We start from the raw sequence: 17,976 nt of genomic DNA, 5'->3' as shown, positions 1-17,976 counted from the left end.
AAACGCAAGTGAGATTATTGATCTTTTGTATGTTAAGGATCAAGGCGGAAATACAAATTGAGCCCTTGGCAATAAATGAATTGCATCTAGAGAGCTCAAAATACAGATTCTTTCTGTCAAGAGCCCTCAATATACCTTTGGAAAAAGTTTCTCAAATCAGAAAAAAAACGTGTGTATTTTCAGTTAAAAGATATGGTAACCTTCAATTTTTACGATTAGAAAACGAAGCAATCGGTGGCAAGTGTTTTTTTTACAAACGATTCTGCAATTCATTTTATAACTGAAAGAAGTCCGTTGACTTTGTCCTATTCAACATGTTCATTGTACAACGATTTCTTTTAGCTGAAATAGTTAAGATCACTGTTGGCATAAACAATGTCACTTACTAATAGATATACTAAATAATGTTTGGCACATCTTTTCCTTACTATTGTAATAATGTCATACTAGTCTGTTCTGGGCTCTAATTAGAAATGTATAAATGTTCTGTATAAACTCGGGATATTGTCCTTTGTCTTGAAAATCTTGCAGGAGTATAAAACAACAAACAAGAATCTTTTTCGCAAATTCACATGGAAATCACTAGGGTCGGGGTTAAATTTTGATATGTAATTAAATACTTTCAAATTCAATGCTGATTTGGTCAATTACTTGCAATTTACAAGTACATTCCGAATTTTTTTCAAATGTAATTCGTTCAGTACTCTCAGTTACTTTAACCAGAGACAGGTCTCTGCTTTAACCATGTTAACAAATGTAATTAAATACATTTCCATTACGTTAGTTTTATTTTTGTTCATGTTTGATTGTTTGCAATTTAGAAGTTATATTCCGTATTTTTGTCCTAGGGTATGCAGGTATGTGAGGGTTCACACCTTCACAAAATTATAATAGACTTGTAATTGAAGACAGACTCATTGACAAAATACATCCAATTACTTTTAAAAGCGTAATTAATTACACTCAACTACAGTTACTTTTTTCCAATTATCCCATCCCTGAAAATCACATTATTTGATAAGATGTTCTAAAAAAAAAACATTATCAAGAGAGAGAAAAAAAAAACCCGACGCCTTTGATCAGGTTTTATGAAGTTCGGGATCGGAATTGTATTTAGAAAATCAAGATGTCTGCTTCCATGATGATTGCTCGGCACGGACGAAGGTTTTTACCTTCTGTTACACAAATACAAAGCCGGTGTATAAACTACACAATGTCAGGATTTCATCTTCTGTAAGTTTCCTATGGGTAAAATAATAACATTTCTGTTCATGCTGTTAAGGTTGCGTAATGCTCTTTGCTGTTACACAAGTAGGTCAATCTGAATTTCCTCGAGTCTGTCTCTTGATGTAAATATTTATTGTCAACATTGAATTCGTCTTCCATATTCCACGTGGTTTTTTCTTCTTGTTAGATTACCAGATGTCTCAGATGATACACCTGAAACTAACCCGTTATTACGTTACCATGACATGCCTGATTTTAATATACCACCAGACAAAGTTATTACTGGGACAGCAAAACTTTCACAGGACTATGAAGTTGCACTTCTTCAACATTTAAAACATCTGCAAGGTAGTTTACAAAATATTCTGTTATGAAACCCCACCTGTATCCTATCAAATTGCAGATGTGGCTTAATTAAAATGAATAAAACAGTCTAGCGTTACAAATTGACATGGAACTTGGTCATCAATCTCGAGATAATATTTTCAGCATGCATACATCTTGCACAAAATGGTGCATATCTCATTGTGGCAGTAACGCGAATTTCCAATTGTTGCCAACAAAAATAAAAATGGATAATTTATTGAGATAGGTGATTTACTTTTCTTGTTTGGTTGTTTGCAGACTCTACAGAACCACCTACATTTGAATCTGTGATAGATCCCCTGGAGAATGCCCGTGTGCCACTGTATTACAGCCTTTACACAGGCAGACAACTAGGCTCAGGGAAAGCTGGAAGATACTTTGATGCATATAAGAAGGTATACAGCAAGAGGCCCACAGGGACTGCAACAGTCACATGTCAGAATGTTCTATTATTTCTCAAGTGCTAGATTAATTATCAGTAAAAGGCAGTTTGATAATAATGATTGAATTATGAATGTATTCTCTTTGATAAGTTTTACATTTAAGTTTAGAATTACAAGTGACACATATTTTTTTGTTTTTGTCTATTCTCAGACTATAGACATAGCAGGACAGGTAGAATCAGAGAGATGGTATGGGAATAGTCTCTATAAGGCATTGTTGGTAAGGTCACTATCAAAGATAAGCACTGTCAAGTTTGCACAAAGATGTGATTTAAAATAGATTTGCACTCTTATTACAGTGTATTTTCTTGAGGTGTTACATGTTTCATAATAAAAATGTTTTTGTACATTTGTTATTGATAGTGTTTAAGGTTTCCTTTTATAAATACAGAGTGTAAGAAACAGTGGAAATCTTACAGAAGTTCAGTCCCGTTTAGTGGACCTTTACCTCTGTGAATTCATACGGAATGGGGCTGAAATGAAAGAATCACAAAAGAAGGAGCTGTCTGTTGTCATACAGAAGATAACAGAAGAACAAAAGAAATATAAGTATGATTAATCTATTGCTTGTTTGGTACATACATTTACATGTAGGTGTAATATAACAAGAGTAAAACTTGCTTAATAATTTATTAAAAAGTCTTTGGAACTTGAATAACTGAGATTCTTTATAACCATATGAGAAAGTGTAAGATACATGTATGATAAATGGGAAATGGATATAACACCCACTTATCAAAGACTTAAAGAAAGCTTGATCCTGTGTAGTACATATTGTTTAAATAAAACATGCTTGGGAATAATAATATGAACTTTCACATTGTCAAAATTCTACACTCTCCTTTAATGCATGGATTAAAGAAAAAGCTAATTGCTTATTTATATGTGTATGCCTATTTCAGGAGAAACCTGGACACAGCATACAGTATGGCTTTACGTAAGGTTGATGAGGGACATATTGCTGGTATCCCTGTTCAGATTCTTCAGTACATGGTGCCTCCAGGGTAAATTCTTTGATAAACATGTGCAGGCAAGGCAAATGCATTAATCATGGATGAAAATTGATCACAAAGAAAATCTACTGAATTTTATATAATATTTCTTTCCAACCAAAAGGAATAGGTGCTCTTCTTATAGTGGGACTATAAAATATGATACTTTTGTATTCCAGCTCTGATCCAAGGAAGGGTCCCTGGAGGATAGTTCCCCACCCCATGGTTTATGAGGGTATCTTAAGGTACAGTCGGATGGCTTCACTTCGCAGAGACACCTGGATAAAAATGGTCAGCATGGCGGGTAGTGATATGATGGAAAGACGGTCAAGCAATGTACATGCAATCCATGGAATTGTTCAAAACAGGTACGTGTCACTCTACACATACATGTAGTCAATACTCTCTGTCTCTTGATTCACTGCTTAATTTTGTTCCCAGATTTGGGTTATGTGGATACAAGGATACATGTATAATTTTGTGGTCATTACTTTTTTAGATCTTGTGAAAAGAAAATGTATTTAACAACCAAAACATAGTATTAGTTTTGATGTCTTCATCTTTGCCTTACTCTGATGTGGATAATAGAGTTCTTTTTTTTCTTGCTTTCAGACATGTGATGGCCACACGGCTTGGATTCAAGAGTTATGTGGATCTTGTTCTGGAGAGAACAATGGCAGGGAGTATGGATAATATTGTCAGCATTCTAGACATGTGAGTGGCAAACATACATGTAGTTTTAGTCAGCCTTCTTATTATAATCTTTTATGAGACAAAACATTTGAATTAAGTTGGTATAGTACCTCATAAATATTGGTCACATATGTTAAAAAACACAGAGTTTAGACAATGTGTAAATAATAGGCAATAAGTATGGCCACATAAAGTGTTGCCATGCTTCTAACTTCACTGAATAATATGATTTCATGGATTCATAAAAAAGCGAAATTCAAGAAAATCGGTGCTCAACCAATAAAGACAAAACTACAGTGATTAATGACAGAAGATGAACTTTCATATTTTATGGATGTTTTGTATCTAAATGGTTTCAGGATAAAAAACAAATTGTATGACATTGTAAAATATGATTTGGAGACGCTGAAAGAATTTTCAAACAAACCACAGCTGGAACATTGGGATGTAGAGTACTACCGCAATTTACAACTGGAGGAGCTTTTCAAGTAATTTTGACAGTCACATCATACTCTTTTACAATTTGACCATTAAACTGTATTAAAAAAAAACAACCAAACCTTGAAGGGAGACTTAAGTTTAATTTATTTTCTTGTGTTTTATTTCAGTCTGCAGGAATTGCGATATTTTTGTGATTACTTCCCCTATACCAAATTCCGAGACAGTTTCTTTCAGTTATGTACAAAACTGTTTGGTATAACCTTTCAGGTGAGGAGTCTCATACATCTATTGTCATAAAGCTGGGATTGTTTTGTAATTGTTTAGTTCCATTTACATGCACTAATTGTTATTATGTTGAAAATTCTTCTATTATTATAGGAAAGAAATGACTGCAGTACTTGGCACGAAAATGTTGAAGTATTTGATATATTGGAAGAAGATGGTAATGTAGTGATATCAATATTTGCTTAAATTCTTTGACTGTTCCATTAATAACATTTTAGGTTTTGTGAAGGGATGCATGAAAAAAAGAAAAATTTCTGAATGTCATTTATCAAAATTTCCATGGATAAAGCTGCTTCACAAAAATGAAAAGAAATTGCATTTCACTTTAATATTACATGTAAGTCAATGTACTTGTATTATATTTTTAGGTACAGTTGCAGGAACAATATACATAGACCCATATGCCAGGGATGACAAATTGGACCGTTCATATTATGAGATGGGAAGAGGTAAAATATAAATGTTTATGTTTTAAAATATGGAAGTACATTGTATCATGTTTACAGGTACATGATTATTCATGATATGTTTTGTTTATTATGTCCAACTGATATTCACCCGAAATCTATGTAAATCTATGAAAAATGGTATAACATAATTAGCTATTGTATAGAGGGAAATATTCGTCCCATTTTATTTTCACTCCTTTCGCCCTCCTTGTCAGGGGGTAAATTTAAAACTGGGCAGATTCTAATGTTTCTTATTATCTCTTTTTAAACACAACTGTGTCTGGGCGAATTCAAGTCAGGGTGAAACTGTTTGCAAGTGTAGAAGGATGAAAATTACATGGGGCAAAAATAACCCTGTATATAGTATATATTTCTTTGACAAATTATCCTTCATTTATGTATGTAACAAATTTTTAATCAGTTGTTATCTTAAAGGTACCTGCAATGTTTTCAGACAGAAGTGCTGTTGCTGAAACCACACCCTTGACCTATGTTTCTCTGAGAATTAATCCTTCATATGATCAGTCTAAGCCCAGTGTAATGCAGTTTGATGATATTCAAAGTTTTATCATGAATGTAAGTTGGATATACTGGTAATATTTTATAACTTTACAGTATCTACTGTTTGTGCATTCATTATTAAATGATCAAATATTTGTATAAGAGAATAGAATTTCATCCAATAGAATAGTCTAAAAAAAATCAAAGATGCCTCAACAAGCTTTTTGTTGACAGTATCAGATAGTTTAGTGACCAAACACATGTACAACATATCAAATTTGATGTTTTCTTGTAAACTCTAGATGGGATGTGCCCTTCAGTGTATTCTGTCCAGGGCTCCATACAGTGAGATGTCTGGAAACAGGCACATGGAGCCAGATGCCCAGAAGATTGTTCCATATACACTTCTAAATGTGATTCAGATCCCAGAAGTGTTCAAATCCCTCAGCAGCCACCACTCGTCAGGTGTTGAGATCCCAGACGAGCAGTTGAATTCAATGATAGGAGGTCAGCAGTTGTATAGAACATATTTTTATCAAATTATTGATAAAGCAAAGCATGTCATTTTTTCTTTATGAAAAATAGCTTTGTCAATATGATGTATGATCTATACATGGACTACCAGAATTTTTGACATGGAGGATATCCTATGTATTGTATACTTTTCAGCTCAAGAACACATGCAGGCAATTGATGTTCTGAATGAAGCTTTTAAAAGTGCCCTGGATCTAGAGTTTTACCTGGAGTAAGTCCTTTATTTTTTCTTTCACACATTTTCTGCACTTTTATTAACTTATATTTGGTATAGAGTAAATGTATTTTCATGTTACAAATACGAACTATCTTCTATTTCCAAGTTGCAAAAGTCGCCCTTTTCACAATTTTTCTTGTTGTACATGTATGTTAATGTATCAATGTTAATTTTTTCATATTCAGAGAAACAAGAGGAACATTTATTAAGACGTAAGTAAGATATGAAGCCCAGGTTAACCTAATGATTATTTTGTAATCAAATTGAAGAAACATCTCTTGTACATATAATTAATTTCACATTCTTTGGGTCTTTATGAAAACTTGAAGTACCGGTACGTTATATACATTGTTCAAAAGGAACTGCAGAATATTCAAATGAAAATACAGCAAAACTCGTTTATAACGAATTTCAAGGGACCGTAGAAAAAACTTCGTTTTAGCCGTAATTCGCTATACGTTTATAACGAATTCGTCTAAAATATTATAGCGAATTCGTTATAAAATAATCCGCTTACAGTTTTCCACACTATCGTAAGTTATAAAATTAGTATTACCGTCATTTACAAAAAAATGTCTATATAAACAATTCATTTTAATTAAAAAAAAAAATCCGTATACTATTTGAATTTGAGTATTTTATATATACATCCTAACATTGCATGTATTCTAAATGAATCTTGAAATGGAAAAAATTCGTTATAAAAATGATAAAATACGTAAAGATTTTGCCAGCGGGGGTCTTAAAATTACTTCGTTATAGCTGTAAATTCGTTATAGCCATGTTCGTTATATACATTAATTTTCTAAAGGTTTATATAAGAAATTTGCCGGGACATGAATAATAATTCGTTATAGCCGTAAATTCGCTATATCCGTGTTCGTTATATTCGAGTTTTGCTGTATGTGTTCATGTAGCAAGTTAAAAATGGCAGGTACTGCAATATTTCTTTACTATAACATTTAGGCCAGAGTCCACACCTGACCAATACAACAGGCTATATAAAGAGTTCATCCCAATGCCTCTCCATCCAAAAGACGAGAGATTTTGTACATTTCACGACATTTTCATAGGAGGGAGAAGCTGTTTATACTATGCAGAAATCTGGAGCAAGGTAAAAGGAGACATTTTTAATGCATGAAGAATAACTCAAATTATTTGTGTAAAAATATAAAACTAGAAAAAACTTTTTATCAATAATTTAAGCCTCAACTTTTATATTTGTAGATGGTAGCAGCTGATGCAGCCTCCGCTTTCAAAGAGGTTCTTCATGATGAACAAAAACTAGCTCTTGTTGGAAAACGGTAAAGGCCTTAACTATTAGAGATTCTCTTTGAAAATGAACTTCTTTGTAGAGATGTAAATGTACATCATTTGCATTTTGATGTTATCTCTTTTCATGAATTCATACTTCTGTATGTGTTTATATAGGTAAGGTAATTATATCTACTATAAAAATGAATAGAGACGTTTATAATGTCAAATGCCTACATATGAAGTACATGTTTGAGAAAGGATTATACACTTATTAAATATCTTTATCCAAACTTTACAACTGTCTGTTGTTTAATACACTGTGTATTTCTTCTCTGGCTTAGTTTCAAGGACACCTACTTGACAATGGGAGCCGCTGTTGATCCTAAGACTGTGTTTAGAACTTTCATGGGAAGAGACCCTACCCCAGAACCATTTCTGGCAAAATTTGACAATAGGAAAGCTATTGCAACTGAAGAATGACAAATGGTGAATTTCAAATGTTAGTTTTTGTGATTCAACTGCAAGGATAAAGAATTGTTTGGTCTGGCCCTCTGGTACCATGAACTGTATATAAGCCTAAGATTGTTCTGTACAATTCTGATGGAATGGATTTGTTGTGAAAAAAGAATTTAAAACTGAGACATGTAACATTATTTATTGAAGATAAATAAAAGTAGTACATGCATCTGTATGTCAATAACAAATATCTGTTTTCAGTTTTATTAGTAAGAATCTACATATCACAAGTACTGAATACTGTAAAGTGATGTTCGAATACTAATACAATGTCCTATTTTTAAAATCCCAAATACATGTACATATAACATTAAAAGTTTTCTTTCTTAATTTCATATGTAAGTACGCATGTTTTTCAGTTCATCCCTGAAGACATGTCATGAAAGTGATTATTCAGACAATAAACTCTAATCTTGACATCGTACTGCAATGACAAGTGGAATCTTCTGATATCATGGAGTTTTTGTGAATTCACACCAGGGTACATGTATTTCACTTTAATATAACAAACTTCAAGACAGCACCACAGATTCACAATCACAGGCCTGTGCCCCCACGACAGGGAGGCGACTTGCTCACATGCTGACCAGATTCCTCCCACTGTACCTGTGTTTTTGCCTATATATAAAGTGAAATTTTTGAAAAAAACCGGGTTAATGTATGTATTAACCAAAACAAGTAGCCTAATTTTTTTGGCATTAACCTTTTCATGCTTACCACAATGGAAAGAGCATGTACACCATTTTCAAGCTCCTCTTTCAAAACCTCATTGACTAAGCGGTGTCTCTGTAACAAATTGCATTAATAAAATAACAGGTAACCAAAGTGACATACAGGTACATTTTAATCAGATATTCATATATTTTAAATTTTGGTGACCCAAAGTGTTCACACCATAAAATCTAATATTGGACTTTGTAATATGATTTGCATCATGAATCCTTCCCTTACCTTTATGAGTGGAATACCCTCAAAATTATCACTGATAACCACCACCTTGAAGTGAGTCTCTGAACCTGTAGTGTAAAGTAAGATGTAGGCTACATGTCTGTTCAAACATACAGGCTCAATGTATTAAGGTTATATCGTATGGTGGGGTGCCTCCAGAATTGTTGTTAAATATGCTCATTATGAACAACATTTATTGAAATATAACGGATAAAATACATAGGATGTAAATGTACATGCAATTCAAATTGTATATCATTCACTCACCTTTTGGGACATTATGTTTTGAACTTTCATTTATGACTTCTAAATGTTGAGGTTGAAATTTACCAGTAAGTTTCTTGCATATGGAGTTCTCAATTGGTTTTTGCTAGATTACATACAAAAACAACACAAATATAAGTTTACAATATTTGTTGTTTACAACTCATTTGTAAGTTTTGATGGTACATGTTTGTCCTGTGTAATATTTCCATCAGTTTATTGACAAGCAAAAAAAAGCAAAAGTTTACTGTTGTACTTATATAATAGATAAATATTTATTTGATCATTACTACTGTCAGTCTGGAAACTACTTACTGATGAAGTTGACATGATTCTTCTTGTCAGTAGGTTTGTAAACACTAGTCTCTTCATCTGAGTTTATTATTCTTATTTTAGTCTACAAAATACAAATAGATTTTAACAGTACATAGCATTTATTTTCTTCCTTCCTATTGAAGGAGGTTAAGCTTTCATGAGGGCTGCATACACTGTAAAAGTGGTTATTTACCGGTGGGGGAAATTTACACTAGTTACCTGGTAAGCTTAAAACCATATAAAATACCGTCACAACACATTTGAATGACGGATATTTGCACAAGGCTATATTGTGGCATTGATTGAGTACAGCTTTCATTGGTTTAAAATGAACTATATTTATTTTACAACGATTGATAAACAAGTTCTACAACTTATATTAATATCTCGCATTAGCACGGATGTTAGCGCAATGGGGTCATTTATGTGGGAGGTAGCCGTAGTGCCCAGAGAAAACCCATGTATCTAAGCGGGCAACCACCATACCCAGTCACATACAACCACTGTCGATCACGGGGATCAAACTTGGGTCACAGGAGTGATAAGCCAGTGCATTGTCTACTGCGATACCTCAACACTGGTTTCAATTATTGGGTTACCTTTATTTATTTGGTCATTGCAAGAGGTAGTTGCAGAATACATCACACTGCATGCATGCATATTTACTCTATTCTGTATAGAAAAGTTGACTTATATATGACAGGCTACATGTATGCCTGCCCACTTTTCTAGAGAGATGATATAAATATTAACATAATCACTATTAAATACATAAAGGAGTCTGGTTCAGGAGTACAATACATTTTTCAAAAAAAAAAAAGTACTTTTGTTCATAACTTTGTTGGCATATTGATAAAATAATATTAATTAATATGAGTCACAGCGTATAATAATTTTAATCATAAAATAATTAATGATTTATCAACTAGATTTAAAGTCGTGATGCAGTTGCCATGCCGAAGTATAAAAACACCCGACATGCTGAGTACAATTAATCTAGTGTATACTTACATGTTATACATAAATTTAAAAATATTAATTTATATATAAATACATAAACTACTACATTATGTTATACTCACTCCTCAGAGATTAACAGTAAACATCATCCACATGTGTTCGAGGTCAATATCTACTTTCACTTTCGGATTGCCCAATCAAACCCGCTGTACTTTAGCAGGTTGAGGAAAAGTTCACATTTGTAAACAAGACCGCATGGAATGTTTTGAAAGAATTTTTCAGTTTGAAGATAAAATCAGAAATGAAAAGAAAACAGTGACAGTTACAGAGGTTGTCAACATTATGATTAGAATACAACAGAATTCATAAATCTTTCTTAAGATAATTTGTAATCTACTGTCTGATAAATTTTAAAAATTTTGTTGACAGGTTATGCAACCAAGCTATGGTTTGTATGTATGGCCATCAGCTCCAGTGCTAGCCCAATATATATGGCACAAAAGAGATCAAATAAAGGGAAGAAAAATTCTAGAGGTAAAGAGACTTCTTTTTAGATACCGTATCAAATTGGGGGGGGGGGGGGTGAAATTATGATATGGTATTTTTTTAAAGCTCCACTTAAACATATTGAAGCATTAACTATATTTTCCATATACTGAACATTTAGCATTGAAGAATTTAATATTAAACATTATTGTTTAGCTTGGGTCAGGCACATCATTACCTGGAATCCTGGCCGCGAAATGTGGAGGCAATGTTACGCTGAGTGACAGTCAGGACCTCCCTCATTGTCTGGAAAACTGCAGAAAATCCTGTCAGGCCAATGGACTGCTGGATATTCCAGTGATAGGGATCACTTGGGGCAGGTTTAATGAAGCTTTGCTTGATTTGCCACCTGTTGATATCATCCTTGGCTCAGATTGCTTCTATGATTCTAAAGGTCTGAATCTGTCTGTATTTCTCTCATATTTGACCCAGATGTAAAAGATTGCTCCATTTCTCTCTCTCTCTCATGAAAAATGGAGACAATATCTTTACCTTGATCATTTTACACATTTGTTCTTTTTTTGTTTTCATTAATAGACTTTGAAGACATTATAGTAACAGTCAGTTACTTGATCAAACAAAACAAGGATGCAGAATTTTGGTGCACCTATCAAGAGAGAAGGTAAGTCTAAGAACACTTTTACTCTTATCAAAAAGAGAGAAATATAAAACTTTCATATCAGATTAATTTGTATTGATCTATTTGATTGTAGTTCTAACAGGGCAGTTGATGTATTGTTGTTAAAATGGGGACTGGAGTGCGAAATAGTAAGCTTGGACTCTTTTGATGCAGACAGTCCGACTTTGTGTGGATCCAATCTTCCAGGAAACCATACTATCCACATGTTTATCATCAAAGCAGACAGGAGATACAAAGAAAAATGATCTACAATGAAGTTGGTATCCAAGAAAATAAATATTTCCTCTAGCTCAATACACTCCAAGTCATCAAGACTGAGAAAAGCAGTTCTGTTTGGACCAGAAGAAGGCCGAGTAAAGACATGATTCCATTTCATATGTTATTATTAAAATGAATGAAACCTACAGTATTTAGAGATAAGTTTGGAGACATTAAAGAATGTTTTTGAAATATGTCATCACTTTCTTTGCATAGAGTGAATATGCACTGTATAATACTGAATCATGAACCAATGAGGAGTTTCAATAAAAAATGTAGAACAGAAAAGTTATGACTTTAATTTTATTTGATCAACAAATTGCTTAAATCAACACAGCAGGCTGTGAAAACATGATCATAGTTTATTTTACAATAGCAGTAAAATCTTGAGGTATTGAATGTTCATAATTGTTGTTCTAACATACAGCACTGATGTATACTGATTAATAGTCAAGAGCTTATGCCAGTTCTCCGAGTACCTTCTGATTGTATTCAACTTCTGTATTGACATAATGGCTATACATGAATAATTACGGTAACTGACATCTTTTCATATAAAGTGAATGCAATGACAATGTATTGTTTACATGCGAGCAAAATACTGATAGAATCACAGACTAGCTTTGGGTTCCTGTGAAATGATGGATTATTTATAGTGGGCATTTATAGCTCGTCCAATGATTAGTCGCCTGACTTCACTGGTTCCTGCTCCAATCTCATATAGCTTAGCATCCCTCAGGAAGCGTCCAGTCGGGTAATCATTGATGTAACCATTTCCACCTGAAACAAGCAATAATAATAAATTGACTGAAAGAATCCTACATGTATTTACTCAGTGTTGTAAGAGATGAGTAGTTTTTGATGACATACCAAGTATCTGGATGGCATCCAGTGCCATCTGTGTAGCTGCCTCAGCTGTGTACAAGATCACTGCCGCACAATCCTACAAATAATGATCAGATGGATTATAATCAGAATATAAACTCTTCCAATATACCAGGGAATGTGGAAACCAATTGATATATTCTGTTGTTTTTGAATTCAAGTTAATTGACTGTGAATGTCTTACATTGTTTTGTCTTTCTCCTCTGTCCAGTGAATGAGCCACGTTATAAACATAGGATCGAGATGCATTAAGTGTAGTATACATGTTGGCCATCTTTGCTTGGATCATCTGCAGCAGAATGAATATTAGTGAATAGGATTGATTTTAGCATTATGAATATGATGAGAAAAATTAAGAGGGGGACTTATTTTGCATGGAATTACAATGTACACGTATTTGACATCAGTACCTGAAAAGATCCAATTTTTTCTCCAAAAGCTTCTCTTTGGTGTGCATAAGCAAAAGCAACATCACAACATGCCTGCATTATTCTGTAATGGAACAATTTTAGAATCAAAGCAGTATACAGGTTAAAAGTTTTAAAACTGATTATGCAAAGAAATCAATCAATAGATAGATGTATTATAGAAATTCATTGAATACTGTATGAAAATCCCATAAAAGTACATAGAAATTATCTAATAAGATGTAATTTTCATATTCATGCCTGGCATCAAGGAACTGTATGTATTATGTAAAAGGTGGTACCAATTTAAGGCTTATAAAGAAATTTATTGATTATAGAAATTGTCAATTTCAAAACAATAAGAATCTCCTATGCCTGTGCATGTACCCTTTTTCAGTCAAACACTGGATCCATTTGATTTATCCAATTAAGAATCCAGGTGTACAGCTAGGTATTAGTTAACAAACCCTGAACTGTTATTGTTACACACAGTACCTACCCGATTGGTCCAGCAGAGAGAACCAAACGCTCTATGTCCAGACCACTCATGAGGACGTAAACACCTTTATTCTTTTCTCCCAACATATTTTCAGCTTGATAAGGAAAGCAAAGGGTTAGACAATCAATCTAATGAAAATCATACTTGTAAAACCACTCTTCTCTGATGCGCTACACAAGATCTACCAACATCCCATATAAGGAGCAACAACTTCCAAAATGTTAGCCAATCAGATTCAAGCTTCTATAAACAAGTCTTAAAATATGGTTTAAACTCTTACAGCTCTAAAGCTTGGTCATCTATTTTATGCCAAGCTAATTATTTTCTGCCAAATGTATATCAAATCTGTCGGGCCATTTAGGTTCTTCGGTAAAGAAGAAACTGCCAGCCAATATTTTGACAGCAGTGATTTTATTTGCTAAATGAAAGGTCACTCTGAGGTGACCCTGTATGGAGTTTTTATAGCTTTGGTATAGCGTATCATAGAGGAGCAGCTTTACAAGTCTAATTTTAATTAGATTGGTTAGCAATGACAGTACTAGCTCTACACAGGAATGGTTTCAGTGCAGAAATGGCTTGGAAGGAGTACCCAGTAATGTGAGCTAGTGTCTCGATACAAGTACTTGTGGTTCTAAATAGTCAGTCTAGCATCACTACTATAATACAGGTGTTTTCATTTTTTTTACCACAATCTTGTCCAATGCTTGCAGTTTTGTGTTAAGAAAACTCAAAAGCCAAAAGCATTAGAGATGTTGATGCTGGGTTTTTTTTCAGATATAAAGGTACATGCACATATAGAGGAAGACCATTGAAAACATGATCATAAACTGGAGACTCTTGTTCATGTCTTCAAGTAAAATTAAATGATTCTGATCAAAACCACAAAATCTTCTCATGAGCATCCATTGAATTCTGGCCTAGTTGAAATGTAAATACCGGTAGTATCTCCAATTTACAATCACTGTAAATTGATCATAAATAAGTTCTCATCCAACACACCCTGAGGATACAAAGACTCGTTCTATATCCAAACCAGACATGAGAACATAAACGCCTTTGTTTTCCTTATCAAGAACATTCCTCGCTGAAACCAAGCAAAGCATATAAATATCCAGATTAAAATTCAGAATGAGGCTCACCCTAGTGGGCCGGCGGAACCCAGAGTCCTCTCTATGTCCAACCCCGACATTAATATGTATACACCTTGACCTTCCTTCCCCAACACATTGCTCACTGAAAACATTCCATGTGACTCAAATAGTCAACTGTCTATTATATTACATATCAACACTTCATTTTTTTTTTTAAGCATGTTTAAGAGAGCTGGATGTTCTTGGCCATTTTAAGACTATATCAATCTCTTTGAGACAAAGAGCTTCATATAAAGATTTATAAAGGAAAAAATTCCTAAGATAAGCTTTTAAATATTTGGAGTTTTTTTTTTTTATCTAAATTTCAAAGGTAGATCTGAAGGTTAAATTATTGACCATCCAGCCTCTTTAAAATGAAAATGATAAAATTAATGAGTATCCTCTTTTTAAAAAATGAAATATGAGTAGAAATGACCTTGACCTCTGGCCTAGAATCAAGACCTTTAGATAAATCAGCCACAAGGGCAACTGTTCTACTTAGTATCACATAACATCTAAGGAAATTGACATTAAATGGATAGGGAAAAGGTACATACACACATTAATAATGTATTACACTCATAATATATTGTACTTTTATTAACTGGATCGACATCAGGAAAAAATATGATTTGTTGAACCTGAAGACACAAATGTTGCCCAAGGCTAAAGGATAAGGGCTACATTTCTGTCTGAAGGTCAAACAAATGATAAGTTGCCCCAATCTCTGTCAAATTTTGTTATACTCTCCACTACAGAGGTGAATATTATTTCAAGTAGCGACCAGCCATTCATGTCACACAGCTCTTAGGCTAATTTTGTTCTGCTAAGATCGGACGAATATAAATAAGCTGTGATGTAGCGATCTAACAATTTTTATATTACTTCGGCAGACCGGGCAACGCTGATTTGTTAGACCAGTTGAATTAACATTTATTTTGTTAAAAATTTTTGTAAGTGAGAACTATGAAGAATATTATTTAAATGGGTTTAAATAACATGTATATGTACCCAGACATACAAAATGTACCGTAATAATTTGAAGGAAGTGAAAACATCATTGATTTCACTTGCATATAAAATACAAAGTATCTATAAGTTTAATAACTTTGCTATACTTTGCTTTTAATAAAAATAAAAGTGGAGACTCACCTGGAACTTTACAGTCTTCAAATATTAATTCTGATGTATTTGAGCCCCTCATTCCAAGCTTGTCAAGCTTGATCCCTGTACTAAAACCAGGCATTCCCTAACAATAACAATGAAAATGTGTTCAATCTGGGCATGCAATGCTAATGTCTTAAAAATCAATGACTCTAGAATTCTTCAAACAACAAATTTATACCTTTTCCACAATGAAGGCTGTAATTCCATGTTGAGGAGCAGCAGATAAATCAGTCTTGGCATACACAATAAGAGTATCAGCATCAGGTCCATTTGTTATCCAAAACTTTGTGCCATTTAGTACATAGTAATCTCCTAGAAAAGAGTATTTCATTCTAAATATTTTAAATGTCTTGATAGAGTACAGAATTTATTGCTAAGTAATTATGAGGTATCAGCAGCATATAGCAAGATTCAGTCAGTCCTGTATAGACTTCACTCATCAGAGCCAAAGTTTAAAGTTTCCATTAGCTTTTAAATACCAGAATAAGTCAGAGGCAATTAGACTAATGCTTTAAAAAATTATGAATATTCCAAAAAAAAATTAACTAAAAGTTCATCTTTATTTCCGTATATAGCTAATTTTGATCGAAATATATGCATGCATTTGATGATTTTTCTTCAAACACTATGCTATGTTCCATTTGCAATATGTACAGTATACTAAGATTAAACTAAATAATTAACATAACTGGCTTTTCAGATTTCTTCTGAAATCTCTGCTATCAGTATGTTTCATTAGCAATTACTAAATTGATTATACTAAACTCATCTTAATATATAAGAATGAACATTTTTAAATATTAATACATTTATGGCATGAAGATGTAAATGAGTAGTGCTGTTGTTTCGAAATTATTAACCTTGTTTCTCTGCTTTCAATTTCATTGACACAACATCAGATCCTGCATTAGGTTCACTCATAGCTAGGGCCCCTACTTTTTCACCTGAGATCAACTGAAAACGTGAACAAAATAAAACTGTAGTAAATGACCTGAAACTGATAGTTGAGAAAGGTAAGTGTAATATGCATTGCACCAAGAAAATCTTGACATGAAGAGATAATTATGCTTCACTCCAGCATAGGGATACCTCTGGTAAGTATTTTTCTTTTTGGGCCTCACTGCCATTTCGGACAAGCTGGTTGACACACAAATTGGAATGAGCTCCATAGCTTAATGCAATGGCTGCTGAGAATCTACTCATTTCCTCCATCACAAGACAATGATCTAGATATGTTCCCTCTGTTCCACCATACTGTGCTATTGATGCAAAATAATGACAAACCATGTATAATGTTATCATACAATTTATGAATATGGATCAGTAATGAGATAAGTGACTAATAGTACATATTGTATTCTCTTACTCTATCTAAACCTACTTACCAGGTGCAGTAATTCCCATTAATCCAAGTTCTCCACATTTTCTCCAAAAATCCTATCAAATACATTATACAACATATTTTAATCTCACGTCTACAGTAAACCATGGAATGTAAAACAAAGCCTTTTTGAGCAAGAAAATAATAAACGTATTTTTCTATGTGATATTTCAATATATAATGAATTAATAAAATAAAACATAACAAACTGATCACCTTAATGTCTTTGAAGTCATTAGTTTTGTCAATCTCATCAGCTTTTGGTGCAAGTTCTTTTTCGCAAAACTGAAATACTGTCTGCCTTAACTAAAAAAGATAAGTTTATTTTGTAACAATGACAAATGGCAATAATGTAAGCACTGCTGCTGAGCGCAACAATTATTAAATTAAGTAACATCTAGGTTATGTATGCTTAAGCAGTTGTGTACAAGAACTTTGACCTTGGAAGATAAATAAAGAATCTAACCTGCTTTTGCTCTGGCGTCAGACCAAATAAAGCATCGTTTACAGGAAAATACGAGGAACATCTTGATGTCAAATGCAGTGGTGACTGACATCGAAAAAGTGGCTTTGAGAAAAGAGAGAACAGTTTTCGTGTTGACATTATGAAAAACTCTCCAGGGTTATGAAGGTAGATTTAGTATGTTTACTTTCT

The 17,976-nt window shown here is 33.3% G+C and overlaps 4 protein-coding genes across 5 annotated transcripts; 2 read left to right on the top strand and 2 right to left on the bottom strand.

Moving 5' to 3' along the window:
• The first annotated feature begins 1,087 nt into the window (after positions 1-1,087).
• LOC105338809 (uncharacterized) lies at positions 1,088-8,116 on the top strand. Its single transcript, XM_011444089.4, has 19 exons — positions 1,088-1,233; positions 1,415-1,575; positions 1,852-1,988; positions 2,188-2,256; positions 2,428-2,585; positions 2,939-3,040; positions 3,208-3,396; positions 3,641-3,742; positions 4,081-4,209; positions 4,330-4,429; positions 4,541-4,604; positions 4,816-4,896; positions 5,351-5,472; positions 5,700-5,904; positions 6,067-6,142; positions 6,334-6,360; positions 7,115-7,262; positions 7,376-7,452; positions 7,747-8,116. Exons 1-19 carry the CDS (start codon positions 1,127-1,129, stop codon positions 7,883-7,885), a joined length of 2,193 nt encoding a protein of 730 aa, XP_011442391.3. The 5' UTR covers positions 1,088-1,126; the 3' UTR covers positions 7,886-8,116.
• LOC105319896 (DNA-binding transcriptional regulator BolA) lies at positions 8,045-10,621 on the bottom strand. Its single transcript, XM_066067359.1, has 6 exons — positions 10,531-10,621; positions 9,449-9,530; positions 9,137-9,239; positions 8,873-8,937; positions 8,639-8,707; positions 8,045-8,539 (listed from the first exon to the last, which is right to left on the bottom strand). Exons 2-6 carry the CDS (start codon positions 9,503-9,505, stop codon positions 8,459-8,461), a joined length of 375 nt encoding a protein of 124 aa, XP_065923431.1. The 5' UTR covers positions 9,506-9,530; positions 10,531-10,621; the 3' UTR covers positions 8,045-8,458.
• Positions 10,583-12,115, top strand: LOC105321789 (histone-arginine methyltransferase METTL23). Its single transcript, XM_011420239.4, has 5 exons — positions 10,583-10,738; positions 10,838-10,942; positions 11,111-11,348; positions 11,492-11,576; positions 11,668-12,115. Exons 1-5 carry the CDS (start codon positions 10,664-10,666, stop codon positions 11,837-11,839), a joined length of 675 nt encoding a protein of 224 aa, XP_011418541.3. The 5' UTR covers positions 10,583-10,663; the 3' UTR covers positions 11,840-12,115.
• A 26-nt stretch (positions 12,116-12,141) lies between these two features.
• On the bottom strand, positions 12,142-17,968 carry LOC105338806 (isovaleryl-CoA dehydrogenase, mitochondrial). Of its 2 annotated transcripts, none has more exons than XM_020071644.3 (12): positions 17,788-17,968; positions 17,538-17,627; positions 17,326-17,377; positions 17,030-17,199; positions 16,801-16,894; positions 16,119-16,252; positions 15,926-16,022; positions 14,783-14,876; positions 13,148-13,229; positions 12,922-13,026; positions 12,723-12,795; positions 12,142-12,632 (listed from the first exon to the last, which is right to left on the bottom strand). In XM_020071644.3, exons 1-12 carry the CDS (start codon positions 17,923-17,925, stop codon positions 12,499-12,501), a joined length of 1,263 nt encoding a protein of 420 aa, XP_019927203.3. In that variant the 5' UTR covers positions 17,926-17,968; the 3' UTR covers positions 12,142-12,498. The 2 variants fall into 2 exon arrangements, with proteins under 2 accessions (XP_019927203.3, XP_011442388.3); XM_011444086.4 differs by lacking the exon at positions 14,783-14,876 and adding an exon at positions 13,644-13,737 and having other exon boundaries at positions 17,788-17,967.
• Positions 17,969-17,976: the final 8 nt, after the last annotated feature.

The sequence above is a fragment of the Magallana gigas genome, chromosome 7 (genome assembly GCF_963853765.1).
Source record: "Magallana gigas chromosome 7, xbMagGiga1.1, whole genome shotgun sequence".
Lineage (NCBI taxonomy): Eukaryota > Metazoa > Mollusca > Bivalvia > Ostreida > Ostreidae > Magallana > Magallana gigas.
The sequence above is the reverse complement of the archived record's forward strand: the minus strand, read 5'-3'. Positions and strand labels throughout refer to the sequence as shown.

What these genes read in the sequence shown, in the direction of transcription:
- LOC105321789 (XM_011420239.4), top strand. Translation starts at nt 10,664, where the DNA reads ATGGAATGTTTTGAAAGAATTTTTCAGTTTGAAGATAAAATCAGAAAT. An exon ending in AAACAGTGACAGTTACAGAG is followed by an intron (nt 10,739 to 10,837) that starts GTTGTCAACATT and finishes TTTTGTTGACAG; the next exon opens with GTTATGCAACCAAGCTATGG. An exon ending in AGGGAAGAAAAATTCTAGAG is followed by an intron (nt 10,943 to 11,110) that starts GTAAAGAGACTT and finishes ATTATTGTTTAG; the next exon opens with CTTGGGTCAGGCACATCATT.
- LOC105338809 (XM_011444089.4), top strand. Translation starts at nt 1,127, where the DNA reads ATGTCTGCTTCCATGATGATTGCTCGGCACGGACGAAGGTTTTTACCT. An exon ending in CAACTGGAGGAGCTTTTCAA is followed by an intron (nt 4,210 to 4,329) that starts GTAATTTTGACA and finishes GTTTTATTTCAG; the next exon opens with TCTGCAGGAATTGCGATATT. An exon ending in TGTTTGGTATAACCTTTCAG is followed by an intron (nt 4,430 to 4,540) that starts GTGAGGAGTCTC and finishes CTATTATTATAG; the next exon opens with GAAAGAAATGACTGCAGTAC.
- LOC105319896 (XM_066067359.1), bottom strand. Translation starts at nt 9,505, where the DNA reads ATGAAGAGACTAGTGTTTACAAACCTACTGACAAGAAGAATCATGTCA. An exon ending in GAATCATGTCAACTTCATCA is followed by an intron (nt 9,240 to 9,448) that starts GTAAGTAGTTTC and finishes TATGTAATCTAG; the next exon opens with CAAAAACCAATTGAGAACTC. An exon ending in TACATGCTCTTTCCATTGTG is followed by an intron (nt 8,540 to 8,638) that starts GTAAGCATGAAA and finishes CTTTATATATAG; the next exon opens with GCAAAAACACAGGTACAGTG.
- LOC105338806 (XM_020071644.3), bottom strand. Translation starts at nt 17,925, where the DNA reads ATGTCAACACGAAAACTGTTCTCTCTTTTCTCAAAGCCACTTTTTCGA. An exon ending in AATGGGAATTACTGCACCTG is followed by an intron (nt 17,200 to 17,325) that starts GTAAGTAGGTTT and finishes TTGCATCAATAG; the next exon opens with CACAGTATGGTGGAACAGAG. An exon ending in GGATGCCATCCAGATACTTG is followed by an intron (nt 12,633 to 12,722) that starts GTATGTCATCAA and finishes TGCTTGTTTCAG; the next exon opens with GTGGAAATGGTTACATCAAT.